This window comes from Ceratotherium simum, chromosome 24, assembly GCF_057802395.1.
Source record: "Ceratotherium simum simum isolate JZ-2026a chromosome 24, ASM5780239v1, whole genome shotgun sequence".
In the NCBI taxonomy this organism is placed as follows: domain Eukaryota; kingdom Metazoa; phylum Chordata; class Mammalia; order Perissodactyla; family Rhinocerotidae; genus Ceratotherium; species Ceratotherium simum.
Window position 1 is genome coordinate 14,044,828 of NC_141923.1, and position 24,287 is coordinate 14,069,114.

Here is a 24,287-nt window from a genome sequence, read left to right on the forward strand (position 1 = left end):
TGTATGGATATTTACACTTTTTTTTTTTTAACAGCATTCACATGGCATATAATTCAGCCATTCAAAGTGTACAAGTCAGTGTTTTTAGTATATTCACAGGGTTATGCAACTGTCACTGCAATCTAATTTTAGAATATTTTGTCTTCTCTAAAAGAAATCATGTACCCGTTAGCAATCACTACCCATTCACTCCCGCTACCTCCCAGCCCTAAACAACCACTAACCTACAAATCTTTCTCTAGATTTGCATGTTCTGGACGTTTCATATAAATGCAGTCATGTAATATATGGTCTTTCGTGACTGGTTTCTTTCACTTATAATGTTTTCAAGGTTTATCCATGTTATAGCATGTATCAGAACTTCATTTCTTTGTATAGCTTAATATTTCATTTTACTTATCCATTCATCAGCTTTTGGACATTTGGATTGTTTCTACATTTTGCTATTATGGATAATGCTGCTGTGAACATACGTGTACACATATTTGTAGGGGAATATGTTTTCATTTCTCTTGGGTATATACCTAGGAATGGAATTGCTGGTAATGCTAACTTTTTGAGGAACTGCCAAACTGCTCTCCAAAGTGGATGCCTTTTTACATACCCACAAGTAAAATATGAGGGTTCCCATCTCTCCACATGGTTGCCAACACTTGTTATTGTCTGTCTTTGATTATAGGCATTCTGGCTAGTGTGAAATGGTTTCTTATTTATGGTTTTGATTTGCATTTCCCTAATGACTAATGATGTTGAGCATCTTTTCATATGTTTATTGTCTATTTGTGTATCTTCTTTGGAGAAATGTCTATTCATATCCATTGCCCATTTTTAAATTGGATTGTCTTTTTATTTTTGAGTTGTAGGAGTTCTGGATATAAGTCCCTTATCAGATATATGATTCCAAATAATTTCTCCCATTCTGTGGGTTGTCTTTTACATTCTTGATGGTATTATTTGTAGCACAGAAGTTTTTAATTTTGATCATGTCCAGTTATCATCATTTATCAATGATGTCCAATTTTTTCTTTTGGGTGGGTTGTGCTTTTATGCACTTTAACTTTTAAAGAGGCATTACTTTCTCAGTTTGGTTCTATGACACTAGACCTCTTGAATCTTCTGAAATATAAAGTAATCCAGTTGTTTGATTCACTCTATTATCTTATTTACGTTAGTTTTTTAGAGTTGGATTATTTTTGAGGATGTGATATATTTCAAAGTAGGTTTTTGGGAATGTATTTTCTCATAGAAACCATGTTTTGGGTATAGTTATATGCTACAACTTGTCTTTAAAAAGTAAGTTTAATCCATAATGTACCTGACATACTCTGTGATTTCATTGGGAAATAATAGAATGCAATTTTTGTTCTAGTAGTTAAACAAAACAATGAAAAAATATTAAAGTTAGTTGGAGACTTTTAATACTTTTAAAGGACTCTAGATATTGAGTTAATTCGCTTGCTGCTTTTTCTTACTATGAATGTATCAGTAGACAACTCTTAATAATTACCAAAATAAAAATCCAATAATTGTGCATAAAGAAAATCGAAGGAGCACTGGAAATTTTATTTTGATTGTTCTGGCAAAAGTTGGAAAATGAGGAAGAAGATTAAACAATTTCGTCTAGAATGTGAGAATATTTGTCTGATCTCACTGAGCCAAAAATAATGAAAACAGCCCAAAGAAATGGTTTTGGGGGTGTAGGTGGGAAAAACATGGAGACTGTTTAGTTACCTTAAGAACAGAAAGGATAAGAGACAGATTTGGGGTTGAGCAGTTCACCTGTGCTAGACACAGAGGATTCGAGTGAAGTGGGAAGCTGTTCATGTGCACAGGGTGTTTGAAAATTGTCATCACAACTTGGTAAATGCTGATATTATACTATATTCAGTATCACTTAGCGCTCTTATGAGTACATAGTAGTGAACGGTCAGTAAATCACTAACGTGGGACAGTATCATAAAATTAGTCAACAAATTTTAACATAAAAGCAAACTAATGAAATTTGGAAATGTTAAGAGCACCCTTTTCTCAACTGTCGAGCCACTATTTTGGAATGGGTAAAGCAGCTGTTAAGTGTAATATGAGAAGAAATGAAAGCTTTGGATGAGAGACAGCTGCAGAAAAAACTGCTCCTCCTCAGGCATTTTGGGCCAGAACTTGTCCTTAGATCGTGCATTGGGGGATAAAGTGGAACTGGTTGAGGGGAGAGGTGTAAGTTTAGTCTTAAAATTTGATTTTTGTCACAAAGCAGTAGTTATTTTCTCAATATCATGAGTCTTATGATATTGCCAGGGGAAAACCAGAAATGTGCAAATTAGCTTACTATGAGAAATAAATTGATTATTTGAAGATGGAGTAGTAATTCCTGTATTAAGAAACAGAAATATGAGATTTTTGAAGGTGAAGCATAATTTGAGGATGTACTTGGGCAATAGATCATATCCTTGATGTTTTCAAACTTTTGCATATGAATTCTCATTTTATTTTCAGTCTTCATAGATAGATCAGATTCTGTTATAGTACTTATTTGCATGTTTTAAAATATTTCTCCAAGTAATGCAGTGTATCAGAGATTTAAACCCAGATCATCTGGTTTCATGCTGTGCAGTTTCACTACCTTGTGCTGCCCATCAGTTGTTAGATTTCTATTATCATCCAGTCCTCACTCTTCAGATGATCATGTGTCTTGTTAAAAGTGAGCATGTATAAAGCAAGTATTTCTTAGGTTACAAGATATTATATTTAAAGTTGTATTGTTTTTAAAATAACATTTCCTTAACTGAAGTTGTATATGCATCAGATGTTCAGAAAAGGTAATGTGTGTATGTAAGGGAATATTATTTTGCTGCTTTGCAATTACATTGTGGAATGTCTTTTTCTGTTTCTTAGGTTCTCTACTGTTAGAGTCCAAAATAAATCCTAACACTGCATACCAGAAACAACAGGTAAAATTTTCAAGATGCTGTGTTTTATCTTGCGTATTATCCTCTCAGTTTGATGATTAAATGAAAATTTACCATCTGGTTCCTTATAATGAAAAATTCAGAACAGATTACAACATACTTTGCCAATCTAATTCTAAAAATACGATTTCTACCAATCTCTATAGTGTATAAAGGAATCATTTTAAATAAAAAAAAACTTGCTGAACTTGCTAAGTATATGTTCCAGATAATCTACCAACTGAGCCTTAATTCTCAAAAGTTAAAACTAAACACAGTTTTCTTGTTTCTACCTAAAGAAAAAAAAAGTGACCACTGGTGTAATAATCAGCTACTAACAACTCAATGGTGGAAACTTTTTTCTTTGCAGTTGTAGATGCTAGTGCAGAAGGAACGTTCATATCCCTATACAGCAACTCAGTGTGGATAAGAATCTGATTTCTTACACAGCCTGAATAGGACCTTATAATGATGTTAGGTTTTTAAGGCAACTTTCAATTTGAGTACACTCTCTTTCTTGTACTCTTCTGATGTGCAAGAGATTATTTGAAAATAAATCTTTCACTTAGTACCTACTAGCACTATCGTCAAATGGTATTTATTCAGAACACACACATATAGAAACACTGAGTGTTTCTATAAGCCAGTGTCAGTATCGGTCCCCTCATTGCTCTGAAGGTGCAGATATAAAATAATTTAAAATAAAGAATATTACCAATACAGTCATATATATATGTTACTTTATAAATAAATTATAAATGCTTTGCCTCATCATTAATCATTAAAATATTACAGAAAGAAGATAGTATTGGCTTTATTTTGCCCATTAGAGGATGCCTAAAGATTGTGACTTGCTTGAAGTCACACAGATAGTACATAAAAAGCTGATATTAATGCCTAAATTTATTTAATGGTGATTTATTTGTCTAACAAACATTGGTACAACATGAAATATTTTCTTGATAGTTTAATGGTCTGTTAACTCTTTGTTGTATTTAGTGTTCTTAAGAAAACTTTTAGGCTTGCTTGGAATGGCTGGAGACTATAGAGTGTTTGGCTTTGATGTTTTGAGGTTTCAATCTGCTGAAGAGTAAAAGCACATCCTAAGAAAAAGGAAAGATCAAGTCTATTTTGAGGATAAAGGAACAAATCCATATGTCTTAACCTGTAGGTTGTTGGATGACAAGCAAGATGATTTGGTTGAAAATTAGGCTTTTCAAGGAAAACAGAAGGGCAATTCCTAAAAATTTTCAAACTTCTAAATTTGTCAAATGGGTAATTAAGAGCATATGTCTAGTTGTACTCTGATTTGAGCTTCCAAATGATTCTGAATATACATTGTGGCAGAGCAGTTGCTTGCAGTTGGATTAAATCTATCTTATTACTATGTGATACTGGTTTTAGACTTGTTCCATTGGGTCTTACATTAGCACCAGTTTTCCTAACAGTATGTGTTACACTCATTTTAAAGACAAACTGAGGCTCAAGGAGGTTACCCAACTGACTAATTTCTGGCATGTTAATCTTAACAATGTTAATGTAAATTATTTTAAGCTTGAACAGCTATTCACTCACTGTGGAACAGATTGCCTGCCTGAGATCTGTGATCTCTGGAAGTCCTTGAAAATAGTCAAAGGGGATCTTTAGGCTCTTCTTTAAAATTCTGAATATGAATTGTGGTTTATCCTATACTAATTAGTAATGCTGTACAGCCTAATCAAATGATCTTTTATTTACTTCTGGCTGGCATCATTTTAGTTCAGTGAGAGACTACTGGTCTCATGATTGACAGTTATATAATTGACTGACTAGAGTTAACATGCATTTTAGCAGACAAATTTTTAAACATGGTATCCATTTGTGTACAATAAGAAGCGTCCTTGGTAGTGAAGAGTATTAGAAACTGCTGCAGTAAAAACAAAGATCCTTTAAAGTACCTTAAAGATAATCTAGTCATGTTTCCTCCTCAATACGGGAACCTTTTCATCCTGATAGATGCTCAGCCAGCCTTACTTATTAGTCCGGTTGAGTTATTTTTTCTTTATATTGCACTCAAATCCATCTAACTCTAATTCTTCTCTTTGGACCAGCTTGAAAAAATGCTACATGATGGCCGTCATGTTAGGCTTCTTTTTTAACAACTCTCTCTAGTGCCATTCAACATTTCATATATAAGATGATTCATAGACCTCTCTCTGAGAGGGCCCTTTTTTGAAATGGTTGATTTGAAAGTTTGGAAAGACACCTTAGATCTTAGAAATATTTTTATTATACCATGTGTATTGTAGAATACAGACTATTTGTACTACAGGGAATATAAAATGGACTCAGTATTGTAAAGTGTAGTGTCTTGCTGAGATTACATCTTAATTAAAGCTGTTGAACTGTTTATTAAATTTACTATCATTAAAAAAATAAAAATTTGAACAGGAGTAAAATGATGGTAGGTGGTAGAAGTGTCTTGCTTCTTGAACCATAGCACTTGGTGAAAGTTAAAAAACCTCTGTCCAGATAAATGCTCACATATTACAAATTTAGCCAGTAATTTCAAGGGCTTCACAGGCCTCATGCACCCCAGGTAAGGAACACCTGATGTTGACAGTAGAGAGAATGAGCTATGTTCATTAATCCCATCCTCCTAACATGCCCTGGTTGTTGAATGCTCAGACTTCCTCTTTGGAGGACTTCCTCTTTGGGTATTTTGACTAGAGTATAAAATGTAACTTAATATGCAAGCATAGGATTGATATAATGTTTAGTACATTTAGATTGCTCATTTTTTAGTGCTTTTTATATATTGGTTAAACTTCTTAAGGAAAACATCGTTTTCATTTTATAGATTGGATAAAGTGAAGTGTAAAAAGGCATTGGTAATTACCAATATCAATGTTGCAAAAAGTAAAAATGAGTACTGTTCTCAATTCCTTGTTGCTTTGTTTATTTGCCTTATATTTTGACGTAGTTTGTGATAATGTATGTTAATCATTCAGACTTTTTTTCTCTCTCTCTTGCAAGGACACTTTGATTGTGTGGTCTGAAGCGGAAAATTATGACTTGGCCCTTAGCTTTCAAGAAAAAGCTGGATGTGATGAAATTTGGGAGAAAATATGTCAGGTAACTTGAAGAATTAGAAAATCAACATGCTCTTTTTAAGTATTTTCTTTTTTGCTATGCTTTCAGCTAATGCCCGAGATTTTACATAAATAGACAAGCATTTCATGTAGATTTCTTAAATTCACTGCTGTCTGTGACTTATCTTGACTTATAGGAAAGTACAGTTTACTAACACCAAACTATACAGCCCAGACCTTTGCTGAACTCCAGAGTTGTATGTCCAGCTGCCTTTTAGTGCTCCTCCATGAGTGCTTACTAGCATCTCAAATTTAATAGTCCAGAACCAAACATCATCTCAACCTGGATCTGCTCATTCTCCCATCTCCCTCATCTCAGTAAATGCCATCCCGTTGCTGGATCAGAAACCTGTGGGTCATGTTTATCCTTCCTTCATCCCTTACATCCCATTCAGTCCCTCAATTATAATAACCCATAAATCCATTCACTTATCTGCATTCTCACTGCTGTCACAGTTCACTGAGCCACCATCGTTTCTTGCCTGGTTTACTGCTTTCACCTTGACGGGTCTTCCCGAATCCATACCGCAGCTAATCTTTTTTAAAATGCAACTCTGATCATATCACTCTGTTCAGTATCTTCTTGTGGCTTTTCACTTTCTCTTCAACCTCATCTTGCATGTTCTCAGTTGATTCTGAAATTTCCTAGTGACTCTAGTACCTCAGTCTAGTGACATAATCTCCACAGTCTTTTGTGAATGTGCATTTTTTTATGCACTCCAGTGGCTAAAGCCTCTTATTGTGGACTCATTTAGACCACTGCATCCTAAGGACAGTTTCTCTGGCTCCACAATTATTTTAGCAGGAGAATAATCTCAGCAGATTGCTTAATTCATTGGTTCTTAAAGTGTGGGCCTCAGACCAGCAGCAGGAACATGACCTGGGAACTGACAGAAGTGCAAATTCTGAGATTCCCCATCCCAGATCTACTGAATCTGAAACTCTGTGAGTAATTATATTTTAACGAGCCCTCTAGGTCAGATTTTTCTGTGTAAAGGGCAAGATAGTAAATATTTTAGCCTTTGTGGGCCATCGATTTTAACAGCCATTCAACTCTGCTGTTGTAGTGTGAAAGTAGCCATAGATATAACATGTAAACAAACGGGCGTGGTTCTGTTCCGGTACAATTTCATTTACAAAAACAGGTAGTGGGCTGGGTTTGACTGTAGTTTGTCAGCCCCTGCTTTAGGGGGTAAACATTAAAATACTGTCATGCCTGGCTTGAGGCGATTCCGATTCTGATGCACCCTGAAGTTTGAGAGTCACTGCCTTAATAGAAACTACAGTGTCCTTGAGGCACAGTTTTTTGTTAACTTGTAGGATCTGTTTTTGCTGTGTATTCTACTCAGCTGTTTTTCATAAATTAACCTGGCTATTAAGCTGTCCCTTCTCTTGAACATGTGAAAGACTAACATTTATATCTGAACGCCTTCTTTCTTCATACTTTTTCTTTGCTTTCTGTCTCATACAGTTGTTTTTACAGCATATTCCTCTAGATTTTGTCCTGTGGAGTTCTCCCATAGAAAGAGAAATGATGGGCCAGCCCGTGGCTTGGCGGTTAAGTGCGCGCGCTCCGCTGCTGGCGTCCCGGGTTCGGATCCCGGGCGCGCACCGAGGCACTGCTTCTCCCGCCATGCTGAGGCCGTGTCCCACATACAGCAACTAGAAGGATGTGCAGCTATGACATACAACTATCTACTGGGGCTTTGGGGGGGAAAAATAAATAAATAAAATCTTTAAAAAAAAAAGAGAGAGAGAAATGAGATTAATGAGCCTGGAATATGCTAAAAGTAACCATTATTCAGACAAATCTTGTTCTCTTTCACCTCTCTGAGTTGAACACTCTCACCCTGGCCACGATCTTCCATTAGGCCAATATTTAACTCAGGCCTGGACTCACTCTGTTACTGTCATGTCTAGCTCTCCTTTAATATTGTCAGATCTTTACTGTAGTTTTTGTTAGTCTATAATACCATAAATTTTTCAGTCATCTTCACTTGGGACAGAGAGAGTAATACTTGTATGCTTTCTCTACAGTAACTTTCCTAGGACTCATGCTATTTTATGTTCTTTTCTGATCTTCCCCTCCAACTTTTACATAGTTTATGTTCAAGATGTCGTTTCTTATTCAATTTCTAGATCCTGGCTTATTCTAGGGAATTTATTGCATTTTGCTGTTTCTTGAACACTACTCACCATTTTTTTGATCGAGAAACAGCTAAAAATGTCCCCCTTTTCTAGTACCCTCTTTGATAGCAGTTGTTATGTCTGGGTGAATCTCTTTTTCCTTTTTACATCTTTCATGGCCTTCACATTCTCAGACTGACTGGTAAGATTTATCCTTTCTCTTAAGCAAAGCTGTCTCTTCCTTAGTCTACCTTTCTTTCTTTCGTTTTCATTCTTCCATTGCTCCTGTTCTGAAAGTGAGACTGAAACATTTGTCAAATCATTACAATTCCACCTTGATTCCCTGAGCAGATCAGATTCCAAGAGTATCCTAAACACAGGCCCTTTTGTTTACCTTCTTAGCCTCCATATTTGCAAATTAACTCAAGAAGACAGCATTTTCATTATATTAGGGCTCTCGTCCCTTTTCATGTTTTTTTAATCAAATGCTACTGTTTTTTTGTATATGTAAAGCCATAGCTGGAGTGTTAGGAATCTAAAGCTATAGTGAGAGCTTATGTAGTTAACAAATCCAGAACCAACTGGAGACCATACCAGGTACAAGCTGTGAATGTGCCTGGCCTCCTTTCAGTGGTGCTGCCCACTGGGTTAAGGTCAAGACGATATCACCTTGCAGCATATTTCAAGACATGTTCCAGGCCTTCTTCCCTTCCAGTGTCCATCAACAGTATCTCTTAACCATGCTAAGCAATTTTAAGTTTCTTGGCTATTTCATATAAGGGCTAATTATTCCATCCCTTACCCTTCAACTTGGCCTTCTGAGCTGCTTTAGTGGCAGTGTCTCAAATTATAGGGCCAAGATACAAAACTTGTTTCATTTCAAAATATGTCCTTAACATTTTGTAAAAATAGTGTTTTACCTTAAAACGTATTTAATTGTGAAGACTTAAGTTATCTTTTTATAATTAGAGCCCCTACACGGACATCAATTTGGGGTTTATGACAAACTTGAGGGCTTCTGGGGGATCATGAGAGCTACAGGTTTGGGTATGTAGAAAAGAAAACTCTTCCATGGTTTGCTTACTTAACTTTTAGCAGATGTTCTTGAGGGATAGCTCTATGACATAGGTTGCAGTTACTTTTATGTGGTTTCATTTTTGTAGGGGTGCACTTATTTCCTGCCCAGTTTTTCTTAATGATATTTTTGGGCTGCCAACCAGCATTTGTAGCAGCAAATCAATGACACACTTTGGTCCAAAGCCAGTTTGTACATGCTCTTTGGCCCTTGGTTTTTAGAATTAATTGACATTAAATATTCTCCTTGTTGCTTACAATCATATATATTTTCTATGGTCACAGCATTATGATATTTGTTTGAATTTTACTTGAAGTTAAACTTTGAAGAGTTTGGTGGTGGCTATCCTGGAGCATAGTGCTAGGAATGTTTCTGAGACTTGCCATGGATATGAGATGTGAGTGGATGTTAGCATCAGGCCTCTCCAGTGTGGGTCTGCAGGGCACTTTCGTCACAGTCACAGTTTAGCCTATCCTAGAATGTCTCTATTGCTGGTAAACCTCGGACTTAGGAGGAAGGTCACTCCATCTCTGAACTTTGAACTTCTTTCCTTAAAATTGAAAGTGTATGTTATTTGTAGAAATGTAACTTAGAAAAGTAGGCAATTGTGTCAGGTTTGAAGGAAGTCTTAAACTTGAAAATTATCATTATAGTTTTCTTATAACATCTCTTGTACTGATCTAAGAGTATCATTTAGATTTGCTTGATTGTATTTTATCAGCTATCGTAAATCTTATTTAATTAGGTTCAAGGAAAGGACCCTTCGGTGGACATCACTCAGGACCTTGTAGATGAATCTGAAGAGGAGCGTTTTGATGATATGTCATCGCCAGGTTTAGAATTGCCATCTTGTGAATTAAATCGCCTTGAGGAAATTGCAGAACTTGTGGCATCATCTTTACCTTCTCCCCTGCGTCGTGAAAAACTTGCACTAGCACTGGAAAATGAGGGTTATATTAAAAAGCTCTTAGAGCTTTTTCATGTGTGTGAGGATTTGGAAAATATTGAAGGACTGCACCACTTGTATGAAATCATCAAAGGCATCTTCCTGTTGAATCGAACTGCTCTTTTTGAAGTTATGTTCTCCGAGGAATGTATAATGGACGTCATTGGATGCTTAGAATATGATCCTGCTTTATCACAACCACGAAAACACAGGGAATTTCTAACAAAAACAGCCAAGTTTAAAGAAGTAATTCCCATATCAGATCCTGAGCTCAAACAAAAAATTCATCAGACATACAGAGTACAGTATATACAAGATATGGTTCTACCTACCCCTTCAGTCTTTGAAGAAAACATGTTATCAACACTTCACTCCTTTATCTTTTTCAATAAGGTAGAAATTGTTGGTATGTTACAGGTGAGTTAGATCATTCTTTTTTTCCCCAACTTAAAACGATACCTACTTGATTGGTACCATTTAAGCTGTTAATTGACTTGAGCAGAAATAATTTTCTGTTCCTTTTAAATACCTAAATCGAGTTTTAATTTTTGTCTAAAGCTATGTGTTTTGGTGCTATTACAAGAGATTGTAATATATGATACTATGGGACCAGAAGGTTGTTGTGTTTGGGTTAGGGAAGGTAAATGTGATTAAAAAAAAAAAAATGTCTAGCTTGGAGAAATTATAGGGGAATGATCTTAATGAAATGATTGAATGTAGAATTTTAGGGATAGTAATCTATCAGTTATGCCATAGAATATATTGGAAGAGGAAAGAAAAACAAGGAAGCCAAGAAATATGTCATTAAATATAGAATATAAATCTTAGAATTTATAGAACTTGCAGGTAATAATATATTAAAGGCCCAGTTTTAGGGTCAAAGGAATATAGCACATATTGGCAAATTATAGCTGCATGTCTCCCTACCAAAAGGCATGCTTTTGTAATGGATGAGAATATGGCTAAGTTAGATGTGAATGTGAGTTTTAGCTCCACCTGTCACTTAATAGCTGTGTGACTTGGACAACTTTCTTAACCTTTCTTAAAGCTTCAGTTTCCTGATCTGAAGGATTGTGATGTTAGTAACTACTCTATAAGGTCAACTGAAGATTAAATAAGATGATTCATGTGAAGCATTGAACATGATGCAAAACTATTGCACATTTATTTTTGAGTGTCTTACTAATTGCTTATTAAACTGCAGATTTTCTTTTTACAGTATGGCCAGTCTCTCAGGTCTGGTGTTTTAGGGTGCTTGCATCAGAATTGCCTAGGGTGCAGTGTCCTGGATTCTGCACAAAACACAGAATCAAAATCTCTGTGAGATGGATTGTAATCTGCATGTGTAACACCATCGAAGACAGAGAACCTCTCAGTAGATGATCCCATAGTACGTGCATTAGTCTTTTCTAACTGGAATAGAAGTTTGCGTAGTGCAAAGATTTGTGAGTTGCACACCTTCCGTGTTTTTGTTTCTTTGATGCCCATGATATTGAAAGAGTAACAGATATGTAATATGACTTGAAAGATATTCTTATAAGACGTTACCTCAAATCTACAAATAAAATAATTAGTTGAAACCTGGATTTGTTAAAGAAAGAAAGGAGGCGAAGAAAAGTAAGAGCTTCACATGTTACAAATAAAGCATTAAGTTTAATTTTCATGTCTGTTCTTTTTTAGAAAATTGCTGTATTTTCAGTGTCCTTGCCTTTGTCACCTTAAAAAAAAAGTATGGATTCAAATGGAAAAGTCAGTTTTACCGAAACTGCCTTCCTGGAGCTAGTAATAATTCCAGTTCATGTTGACTACTTTGACATGTTTTCTGTTCATTTAAGACAGACATGTAAACAGATAATATAGGCAGTACAATCTGCTAACTACAATAGTAATCCTCTATACAGTGTATTGTGATTGATAACAGAGAAGGATTCTAGTACCAATTTCCACTTTTCTTTGATAAGGAACTAGTTTTTGCCACTTACCTAGTAGAGCCTCTGTTCCGGTCCAATTTTGATTCTTGTTTTCCTTGGATAGTCCTGAGTGCTACTGGTCCTTTTCTTTAGCGCCACATGGTTCTCATTTTATTATGCAGGGATTTGTCCCGTCTGTGTTTTCTTGGTCTTCATACCTGTAAAATGCCACTTTTACTCACTAAGTACGAATAATTTCAAGTTGTTAAGTCTTTGCTTCCCTACGATATGCTCTGTAAGATGTTGGCTGCCAGTGCTGTAGTTCTGTTTCTCATGATGCTGGGCACTTATATCCAAAGTGCTGCTGTGAAGGAAGAATTTTACAAATTTTTTGAGAAGCAGTGATTGAGGTATAATTTAAAGCAGGTTCTTACCCACTTTGTGTACACAATCATACCCCTTACCGCTGACTGCTCTCCGTGTAATATTGTTAAACATTCTTACTCTCTACTTCTGTATCTCCCAACGCAGCAGTTCAGAGAATCTTTTTTAATCATTTGATTTCCAGTTGGTGGAATATATTATCTGGGAGGCATCTTAAAATAGGATGCCATTTGAGGTATGGCCTATTTGTACATTTTAGAAAAAGTAAAGATGGGAATAACAAAACTAATTTAGTATCACAGGAAATGTTTCTCGAGCACCTACAACAGTGAATATGGAGTTTATAGTGTAGTGGGAGATTACATACACATACATAACATATGTATGTACATATGTATATATATTTAGACTTGGGCATTTCTGTAGAGCTGAAGTAGTGTTGAATTTACTTCTAGCTGAGATCATATAGAATTAAAATATAACAGAATCTTAATTAAAAATCATGATGCGAAGGGGCCGGCTGGCTCCATGGTGTAGTGGTTAAGTTTGGCGCATTCTACTTCGGCAGCCCAGGTTCGCAGGTTCAGATCCCCGGCATGGACCTACACCACTCGTCAGCCACACTGTGGTGGTGACCCACATATAAAGTAGAGGAATGTTGGCGTGGATGTTAGCTCAGGGCTAATCTTAGGGGAAAAAAAAAATAGTGATGAGAAAAACTGAACAGGCAGTCAGGCTCTACCACCTGCTGTGAGTGGGCTTTGGGTAAATTTCTTAATCTGCCTCAATTATAAAATAAGAAGGTAAGATAAGATAACATCTGAAGTTCTTTCCAAGTTCTGTACTCTGGCTTATTTATCCAGATTAATAACCTAATGAGAGTATCTTTTGAATCCTTTTCAGAATAATGTGTATTAAATAGTTGTGTGTGTATATGGATATTTTCAAATGTTTCTTTAAAAGCTCTGAATTTAGCTTTTAAAATAACTGAATCAGGGGGCCGGCCCGGTGGCGCAAGCAGTTAAGTGCTCGCGCTCTGCTGCGGTGGCCCAGGGTTCGCTGGTTTGGATCCCGGGCTCGCACGGACGCACCCCTTCTCCGGCCATGCTGAGGCCGTGTCCCACGTACAGCAACTAGAAGGATGTGCAACTATGACATACAACTATCTACTGGGGCTTTGGGGGAAAAAAAAGGAGGATTGGCAACAGATGTTAGCTCAGGGCTGATCTTCCTCACCAAAAAAAATAATAATAAAGTAGAGGAAGATGGGCATGGATGTTAGCCCAGGGCCAGTCTTCCTCAGCAAAAAATAGGAGGATTGTCATTGGATGTTAGCTCAGGGCTTGTCTTCCTCACAAATAAATAAATAAATAAAAATTAAAAAAAATAACTGAATCATTTTCTGTGTTTTTAAAACATGAAGGAAGCTTTATCTTCATTTGAGAGCTTGTAGAACCTTTTGAAGTTTTGAAGTTATAATAAAACTTCTAAAGTTAAGGTTATGAAACCCTATGAAAACGAGGTCTTCAAACTATGTCGCATACCTGTTTTTGTAAAGAAAGTTTGATTTGAACACTCATTCATTTATATATTGTCTATGGTTGCTTCCATAACAACAGAGTTAAGTAGTTGTGGTGGAGACCATATGGCCTACAGAGCCTTTACAACGTGGCCTTTAAGAAGGCTTAGGAAATGGAGCTTTGCCAAATATAAAGAATAATCTTTCTATATAAATCCTCAACTTATCCTTTAATCGTTTGGTTTTTCCTTCTCTTTTGAAAAACAGCTTTGTCAGGGCCAGCCTGGTGGCATAGTGGTTTAAGTTCGTGCACTCTGCTTCGGCAGCCCGGGGTTCACGGGTTCACATCCTGGGCACAGACCTACACACCACTCATCAACCTATCCTGTGGCAGCGTCCCATATACAAAATAGAGGAAGATTTGCACAGATGTTAGCTCAGGGATAATCTTCCTCAAGCAAGAAGAGGAAGATTAACAACCCATGTTAACTCAGGGTGACTCTTCCTCACCAAAAAAAAAAAAAAAGCATTGCCAATACCATCTTTCCTTTTTCCAGTTATTACAATTTATATCTTTTATTATAGCATCTTGAAGTTATATTTTATTATACTCTTACCAGTAGCATAATTATCCTTTCATTTCACAGGAAGATGAAAAATTTCTGACAGATTTGTTTGCACAACTAACAGATGAAGCAACAGATGAGGAAAAAAGACAGGAATTGGTAAGAAATTTGATATCAGGAAGGGCATGAAGCTAAAACAACAGACCTTTTCTATATTTATTTATCCTTTTTCCTAATTTCAGGTTAACTTTTTAAAAGAATTTTGTGCGTTTTCCCAAACGCTACAACCTCAAAACAGAGATGCTTTTTTCAAGACTTTGTCAAACATGGGCATATTACCAGCTTTAGAAGTCATCCTTGTAAGTTTGTTTCTCCTTATACTTAATTGCTATTATATTTCTAATCCACAAAGGTAATATATTTTTTATGTAACAGGGAAGAATTTTATTATAGCCAACATTTAATATTAGCTGTGTATTACATAAAGTCAGAAAGCTATAGAATTCTAGTATTAGAGAGACCTTATATGGTACTGAAAGAATACTTAGGAATTTTCCATATATTTAACTTGGCAGCCTATTAGTTGAAATGTTCAAGTAGAAAAGTAAACAGGAATAAAAGAAAGTATAACGTTAACCATAGAACAAGAGGTTTACATGCAGCAGAATTTCTTTGACCTCTCTTTTTTATTGTAGTGTTTTTTAATAATTTGTTAGGTTTTGGATTTATATAGCCATAAGTTTCATATTTTTATAATTATAGGAGAAATAAGTGCTTTTTATCTGTAGGGCATGGATGATACACAGGTGCGAAGTGCTGCTACTGATATATTCTCATACTTGGTTGAATATAATCCATCCATGGTACGAGAGTTTGTCATGCAGGAGGCACAACAGAATGATGATGTAAGTAAGAAGTTAACAGAGCAAAAAATAACCAACAAGGTAAATATTATTTGCACTAACAGTAAGTATTTATACATGGGGAGCTATATCTATTATTATTCATTTTTTAAGATGTAAATAGTTGATGTTTGGGAAACATGTAGCCATAATATCAAATGGCTTATTCTTCCCCTAAATTGGCTCCTGTCTCAGTTTATAAATTGTGTCTTATAGCAGTTATTTGTTAATGCTCAACTTAAATTTCTTGATAAATTTTTGGGTTCAAGTTTTTTAATTCTGAAGTTAACTTACTGTGTTGTCTTATTTAAATCATTTAATCAATAAATTCTTCTATATGTGGAATTATGAGTAACTTCCCTAGGAAAACACTGACTTGGTTAGGGATAGATTTTCAAAATCATCAAGAATGAAGAAATGAAGCACAGTCCTTTGGAAAGTATTTAGGGTGCTTTGTTTACTGCCTAACCATAGGGAACAAGCTGTTGTCTTGTTCTCACACACACCCACACCGATCAGTTTTAAAGTAAATAAGAGAATATATCCTGGTAATGTGAAGGGCGCTTCCAGAGTATATGATACATGGCATACGTGGCAGCCCTAAATGTGTGCGCTGTTTTATTTTCAGATAATTAAGCCAATGATTCTGATTTTTTTCCTCCTTCCCCCATAAAATCTTGGAAGTAACTTTTTACTTAAGAATAAACCAGGATATTCTGCCCTCAGCTCCTTCTTAAGGGACGAAGGAAAAAGACATCCTTTTAGGCTGGAATTCTGCATAGATTTTTTTTCTATCATATTTTTACAAAATGAGAAGGCAGACTTTTACTTTTTTTAAAGATCCTAATTAATGTGTTGTGATGTCAAAATGAAGTGGAATGCCTAGTAACTTCTATATTTAAGGTTTTGGTGGGGGTTTTAAATTGTAGTGTCAGGGTAGGTGCAGGGATGTACCAGTTTGAACTGTTGAATATTATGCTATGGTTTTCTTTTATAAAATAGTCCTCTCTTGAAAACCAAAATATCTGTATTATTAAAAATAAAGGTTATTCTTGTTGACTCTGTAACCCACTAGTTGAACATACATTGATGAACTTCACTCACATGCAGTAGGCCCCCTGATTCCCAATCTTGATCATTATTTCCATATACCAGCTGCATTTTCTCTTTGTCCATCCTACCATTGCATATATATAGGCAAGAGCAGGGATTTTCTCACCAAATCCCTCTCAGTTTTTATTTACTCATTCGGCCAGGAACTCCAGTCATAGTAGAGCCTCAGGAAAACTAGCAGTCAACTTTCTATGACATTTGGAATCTGTATAACGCATTTGTTCTCCTGTGTGCTCTCTAAATACCATAATCTCCCCTTCTCCAGTTTCAGACATTCAGATACCAACTAATTTTTTCTTAAATTTATTTAAAATGGAAACTTTATATCAAGTCCATAAATGGAAAACAGATACAGATATCATTTGCCATAAATAGAAGGAATCTATAAAATGCAGTGAAAGTAAAACTGTTATAAATTCTAGCTAAATATTTTTACTATTAAAGCTATAAACCTAAGGCTCATTAGCCTCCTTTTTCATTATCAAGAGGTGTAAAGATCTATAGCACCAAACTCAAAATTTTGTTTTAATCAGAGGGATTTAAAAATAATTGAAAAAGAAAGAAACTTTCTTTTCTTTTCAGTACTATTTAGTATAATGTGCCTGTACCACACTCTAGGGGAAACACGGCCATATATTCTATTAAAGAAGTTAATCATTTCATTTTGTTTGCGGTTAACAAGATAGCTAGAACTAGGTATAATGCTGTAGTATATGTCATAGTATGTGTTTTTTCTATTCTCTCCTGTAATAAGTGATCCTTATTCTGTGTATCTTCCTCACCAGGATATTTTGCTCATCAACCTCATTATAGAACATATGATTTGTGATACAGACCCTGAACTTGGAGGAGCAGTCCAACTTATGGGCCTGCTTCGAACCTTAGTTGACCCAGAGAACATGTTAGCTACTGCCAATGTAAGCCATGGGTGTTTTTCTCTTTTCCATACTAGTATATTATTTATTGCTGGTAGGAACCAGTGCAGTTAAAGTTCATGGAAGTGTTTTTGATCCCTTAGAAAACAGAAAAGACTGAATTTCTGGGTTTCTTCTATAAGCACTGTATGCATGTCCTTACTGCTCCCTTATTGGCAAATACAACAGAAGACAAACCTAGCAAAGGTAAGATAATGGAGGTTGGTAGTTAAGTTCTTTGTTCTCAAATTCTGAAACTCGAAGTTGGTGTTAACATAAAGGTTTAATAATATATTTTCAAAAGAGGTGTTCAAGTGCCATAATTAGATAATAGAAACATAAAAGAAGATATGAGATCATTATTTGTTTCAGCATTTTAAAACAATTTTTGTTAATGTAATATTTGTATTTAGTTTGTAATTATATAAGTGAAATAAATGGAAGCTATGAAAAAATTTAAATTATTTGTATTCCAGATGTGTAGATAGAGCAAAGCTTGTGCTCAATATAAAGCTGTTTTTATTTGCATTGAGGATTATTCCTGTTAGAATTATTTATTTCTTCATTTTATTCCTTTGGCCTTGTGCGTATGTGTGTGTTTAATTTAGAAAGTAGTTTTATGGTCTTCATTGGGAAATCCCTTATTGAAGCTTTGAGAATAAATACATTATTTTGTCATGAATTATCAATATAGTATATTTAATTTACAACACCACTTAGAAAATAAATGTTAAATTTACCTTTTTTGGTGACTCTGGGATCAAGTCCTGGAAACATGCGAATCATTTTTCCTATCTACTAAAGTTTGAGGGTTCTTGAGAACCCATTGTATGGAAGGCACTATGCTATATATAATCTTTAGGGGCTAAGTGGGGAAAACGAAAAGAGTTAAAAACTTTCGGAGGCTTGCTGCCTGGTGAGGGAGATAAGCCAATAATTATAATTCAGTGTAGACTTATTATGTATAGTAAAGAAGGCACAAAACACACTGGAATCATAGGAGCAGAGAGTAATTCCACCAAAGAACAGATGGTGCCTGGTAGGACCTCCTATGCTGTGTGTACAAGTGTTGAGGACTGTGTTAAGACATGGTGGAGCATTCTTGCACTTGGGATTAAAGCAGACCTAATAGATTTGTATCCCATCTCTGCCTTACTACCTTTTCAGACTTGGGTGTTCTGAAACCACTTGCTCAGAGTCGTTTAAATTAAATAAGAAAAAATGTCAGGCACAGTTCTTGGCACACGGTAGGCATTCAATAAACGGTAGTTCCCTTTTCCTTAACTTTAAAATATTTGGGTTAATAGAAGGGATTTTACTTGATTAGAATTTGGATTCTTACATTTGGGGAGGAAAAGAATGTTAGCCATTAAGTATAATTGTGTTTTGTTTATTTTAGATGATTTTCAGACTGCCCAGTTGTTGGCACTTGTTTTGGAATTGTTAACATTTTGTGTGGAACACCATACCTACCACATAAAGAACTACATTATTAATAAGGACATCCTCCGGAGAGTGCTAGTTCTTATGGCTTCAAAGCATGCTTTCTTGGCATTATGTAAGTGTTGCTTCTGGGAGAATTATTTATTATCTATATATTATGTTGTTGGTATCTTGAGGTCCTACTGCTTGAGAAGAAAAAGATCACTGATTTCAGGTCAGGAGACCTAGGTTCTAATACTAAAAACTACAGTAATTATGTAGATTTGGCACATTTTGAGCAGGTGATTTTCCTGACTCTCTTCCTTCTCATTAATATACAGCAAAGGGGTTTGAGTGTATCTACAAAATATATTAAAGTATATTTCATTATTAAAATGGCATCTTAGATCATTTTACCTCTGTTATCTATTTTTTTTTACTTAGTGCAGCGTTATTAATTACAAATAAGGCATTCTTATGAGACTAGAGTCTCACGCTAAATTATAAAGAACATTTTAGTAATTTGGAAAACTTATAGCTTTCCAAATAGCACAAATAGCACTGAGTTCCCAAAACACATTCTTTTTAAGTTACAGAATGCCTAGCACAAATGTCTGCAGATGGTCCATTCATTAATTCCACAAATATTTTTTCCCAGCTTTATTGAGATATTTGACATACAACATTGTGTTAACCTCAGATATTTTAGAGCAGGGCTGGTAGATTACACCTGTCACCAAATCCAGCCCATGGTCTGTTTTTGTACAACTTACAAGCTGAAAAATGGCTTTTATGTTTTTGAATGGTTGTTTAAAAAAAACAAAGCTACACAGATCACACATGGCCTACAAAGCCTAGAATATTATTGTGTAGACCTTTATGGGAAAAGTGTGTCAACTTTTTTAGAGCAACAGATAGTCTTTTAACAAAGTTGTTCTCAGTTATACATGTTTTCAAAAATTGACTTTAACCATATTCTTCAGACCCTCGTTTGTTGAAGTAAAACGTGTTTCTGAATTGGAAATAAGTTAATTCAGAATATTGATCATGTAGCAGCCAGCCTTTGGTAAGTCAGCAGACCAATTTTAGGGGTACCCTTAGAGGCTCAATAAGAGATGTCTGCTGGTAACTATCTTTTGCCTTCTATGGGTAAGTTTGGTTGTTTTACTGTTATTTAAAAGCATCATAATCATCCACTAATTAGAGGCTGAACATACACATCCATTTTTGCTTTTTTTTTTACTTCATTTAAACTTTTTTGCATAATTGATTTTTTTAAATATGCTTAAAATATAAAAACATTGTTTATAAGGATGTGTCTTGATTTATTCTGTCAACATTTTATCTTTAAAACAGTATTAGAAATAAGTTTCTTTCTTTAAAAAATCATTAAACTTTCTATCAGTTGTTCATTAAACTTTTCTGTCAGTTGTTACAGGTGACTTAGTTTTTCAGGCTAGTGTACACACTGCAGTATATACTGAGAAGACAGGTGGTCAGAGTATATTTTCATTTTCCAATTTTGAGATATTTAGTACAGTTACTTTCTGCTGATCATCCAAGACCTTAGTAATTTTTTTCAGCCAAAAGTAATGGGTGGCATCTCTGGCATTAACCTAGACTGCTAAGGACCACAAAAAATAAATTCATTATTTCAGTTCTACCTTACTGTTGCATATGCTTATAAGCAAATACAATAGAAGGACTTTCAAACTCATATTCAGTTTCCTTATATACCTATCACAGCAAAAGGGAGAGCCCCAAGACCAAGTTGAGAGGGAATTCATAAGAAATGCTTCTTTGAAGTGTTATTTCATGTCAACACAGAAGGTTTGTTTAAGTGTGGGAAAGGGAGTATGAGCAGATGAGACAGAATGGAAAAACTGAATAAATGAATATGTTAATCAGTTTTATTTCAATAAATTTATTCAACACCTACTACCACATTGATTCTAAGATATGCATTTATCATCTTTCAAATCAAGGTGAGTCTCATAGTTGATGGCATGTCATTATGATTGATAGCTCTTTTTGTTTTCTTAGTAGTAGAAAAGATACAATAAAGTTTTTTGCAATCAGTGGCATCTTAGATTTGATGAAGTACGATATATACCTGGTACTAGGAAATGATAAGGATTAAGACCTGGACTCAGCTGTCAAGGAGATCAGAGTTCATTAGGAGGAGATAGTCTGTAAGAATCAGAACACAACATCATAAGCACTATATTGAGGTATGTTTGGAAGTATAGTGGCAAGAATTTATTTTACATGAATGAGGCAGACGAGGAAAATTTCACAAAAAAGGTAAATTGAGTTGTGTCTTGGTCACAGGAGAGTGTGACATTCTTGGTTGGATACACAAGATGTGCAAATGTGAAAAAGTGTGGTGTGTTAGTGGTTTGGTATGGATAGAACACGTGAGTTCTCTAGTGGGCGAGTGGCAGGAAAGGCAAGGCCTTTTCTTCAGTTCATCAACTCATTATTTTGGTTGCAGTATTGCAAAGAAAATTTCTCATAACTTAATGAAAACTATGAATAGACTCATTACAAGTTAATATAAGTTTATGTTGTAGGAAATTAAGCATGCTAGCAAAATCTTAGTTATGCTTTATTATTGTTAATATTTTCCAAACTAAGGTTATCATTAAACCTGACTTTTTCTCAGATGATTCTCAGTGTGGCTCTCTTCCCAGGATTGAGAATACAAGCAGCTTCTGAAAGAAGATGCCGGTCATTAGGAATGAGCTCTTTAGGACTGGCTTTACAGTGTACAGTAGGAGTTTTTAATCAAGGATTTTTAAAAGAACTAAGTATAAATTTGAAGAGATTTAAGATATTTTTGGTCTTCTGAAACAAGAGTACATTGAAGTAAAATATCAGGTATAATGTTTTTTAAGGGAGAGTGTTATAAGTAAATTTAGATGCCCACTTGTAAGGACAAAAGATAATGAGTAGTTAAATGTAAACAGTTTTGGGGCTTAAGGAACTTGCAGTTTTTTATATCTACTGCTGCTTAACCAGTATACTTTTATTATATTTAAAGACAACTAATCAAGTCTGTCTGTAGGTGAGACTAGCAGTCCTTTCAAAACTTAGTCTTTATAGGTTAGGTGTGTGTGTGTGTGTGTGTGTACCAATGTTATCAGTCTTATTTCCTTGGCCTTTTCAGGATTCTTGGATCTTACATTGTAGCCTTTTAGCTCATGCTTGAACATTGTCTGGTTTGTTGTTTTTGTTTAAAATAATGGAAATCTATAAGAGGAATAAAATAAAGAAAAATTTTGTTGTAGATGCTTTTATTCAGCTATCATTAGTTATATGAGGCAAAAAGTCTCACAACTTAATACATGATATCTCATGTTGTATAAGGTAAAGACGAATTATGTTTTAGAGATGATTGAAACTAAGCACAAGAGATTCCTGGCATGTTAATGGAGGTTAGAGATGTGAGTGGACGCAGAGTGCACTTGACATTGAAAATCCTATGGTTATGCCAATTTGACCTATCCCAGAAGCTTTCTCTAATCTCCTTTGAGCAACTTGACTTCATAGAATGCACTGGTATATTTTTGAAAGCAACTTTTTATTCAACAGCAAGGAATAGTTATTTGATGCAAGTTTCTTTTTGGGGAGGGGTTTGCTTGGAAACAACAAGTTCTTGATTTAAATGAGGCCAAATGGAAATGAGCAAAACAAAAAGGCCATTAGAACCACCTTCTATCTACGTCAGCAGTTTCTGAACACAACTGCTTTTAGATAGTGGTGCCCACCTCCACACCCCAGTCTTAGTGAATTCTAGGAAGGGAGTTTCTTTTCACTTGCCTAGGAACTGCATGCGGACCCCTGGGTTCAGCTAGTGTGTGTTATGGTATGACACAAGTCTCCACAAAGCCTGCAAAGTTGGAGTAATAGCTCTTAATAGCTCTTGCCTTGATTACTAAAAGCTTAAAATCTGGCCTATTAGCATGAGCTCTAAAGTATTGATTTTTATTCTAACAAATGGAACTGCCTCACTAAGTTCCTTTGACAAGTAACGTTTAAAAAAAAAAAACTCTAAAATCATTGTTTTGGGAAAATAAACCCTTGTTAGGCTTCGACTTATCACACAGAAAGATGCCTCTTATTGTTTCAAATGTCTTATTTCACCATGCTTATGTATTTGAAAGTATTCAGTAGTTTAAAAAATAAAATGCAATTACTCTTCTATAAACTATTTTGAACCTCCCTGCCCAGAGTGTCTCTTTAGAAAGAGACACTCTTAAATAAGATGGATTGTTAAGGCAGTTTATAATCAACTGTACCTAATTGGGCATTCACTTGTGGACCTCTTTTCTGCCAACTAAAGAAAAATTGAGCTGCTTTACTCCTCTGCCTTCCCACCCAGAAACCGTGTCAGCATGGTTGCCTGGCTACCTGCTCATGAAGGACTTGATTAATAACAAATTGGCAATTTAACGAGCCACTTCCATGATCTCCAAAGAAACCAAAATACAAACACAATATTTAATCTTGCCAACCGAAGACGATGTGACTGCATGAAGTGAGTATGCTTTTTTGAACTGTTTACAATAACTGGGGCATTAACTTACTGATAATTCCATTTAGGTGAAGAGGGCTTTGTTGAAGTCTAGCTGTCTGAGTATATTTGGATCTTGACGAATGGTGACTTAAGTAACTCCCCATACCTCAAGATGTAAATATACCTTTTAATCTGTAAGTTAAAGCCTAATTATAAAAAGGAAAACGAGGAAAAAAAATTAAAAAGCATACTCGCTGCAATAATCACAGAGGACCACAATTTTAAAACAACATCCTCTAAATTTATTCTAAACTGTGGGAAGGCAAATTTGGGGTCATGCAGATTTTTGTGGGTTTTTAGCATTTCTACAAACACATCCACAAATAAACCAGTGTAAACCCATGAACTCTGATGCAAAAATAAGAGTGTCCAAAAATAATGAAGATCAAATTATACAGTGGATTGCCCTACAGTGGTTTTTCTATTGTTTTGAAGGTGTATATAAAAGGATATGTTTAGAATTTTCTCATCTTAAGTAGTATGATAGGTTAATTCATTAGCCCTGCGTTAGCTCTTATTTCAGATTTAAAGTACATTTCGGTCATTAGTAACTTATTTCTGGAATTTTCTGGCTCTCTAAGACTTGTGTTCTATGATGACATACACTACTTTTAGAATATATTTTTCTGGTAACCCTTTCTAATCCTTATCTTTAGGTTCATACTTCTGGAAGCAGTAACATATCACTGCACGAAGAATTTATATTTACAGGGCTTTTTGTTAAGTCTGAAATATGAAAGTGTGGTGTGTAATCTGA

General features: G+C 35.2%; 1 protein-coding gene across 4 annotated transcripts in view; it reads left to right on the top strand.

Annotated features, from left to right (window-relative positions):
- PPP4R3A (protein phosphatase 4 regulatory subunit 3A) overlaps positions 1–24,287 on the top strand; it is a 37,452-nt gene that overhangs the window by 8,346 nt on the left and 4,819 nt on the right. For 2 of the 4 annotated variants that reach the window (XM_014790495.2, XM_087448043.1), the window contains exons 2-10: positions 2,890–2,945; positions 5,958–6,056; positions 10,021–10,638; positions 14,682–14,759; positions 14,843–14,959; positions 15,389–15,544; positions 17,401–17,532; positions 17,634–17,736; positions 18,929–19,087. In XM_014790495.2, the coding sequence (XP_014645981.1) occupies positions 2,890–2,945; positions 5,958–6,056; positions 10,021–10,638; positions 14,682–14,759; positions 14,843–14,959; positions 15,389–15,544; positions 17,401–17,532; positions 17,634–17,736; positions 18,929–19,087 (1,518 nt within the window). The remainder of the gene's footprint in view (positions 1–2,889; positions 2,946–5,957; positions 6,057–10,020; positions 10,639–14,681; positions 14,760–14,842; positions 14,960–15,388; positions 15,545–17,400; positions 17,533–17,633; positions 17,737–18,928; positions 19,088–24,287) is intronic. The other 2 variants (XM_004434204.3, XM_087448044.1) reach the window with 1 other exon arrangement.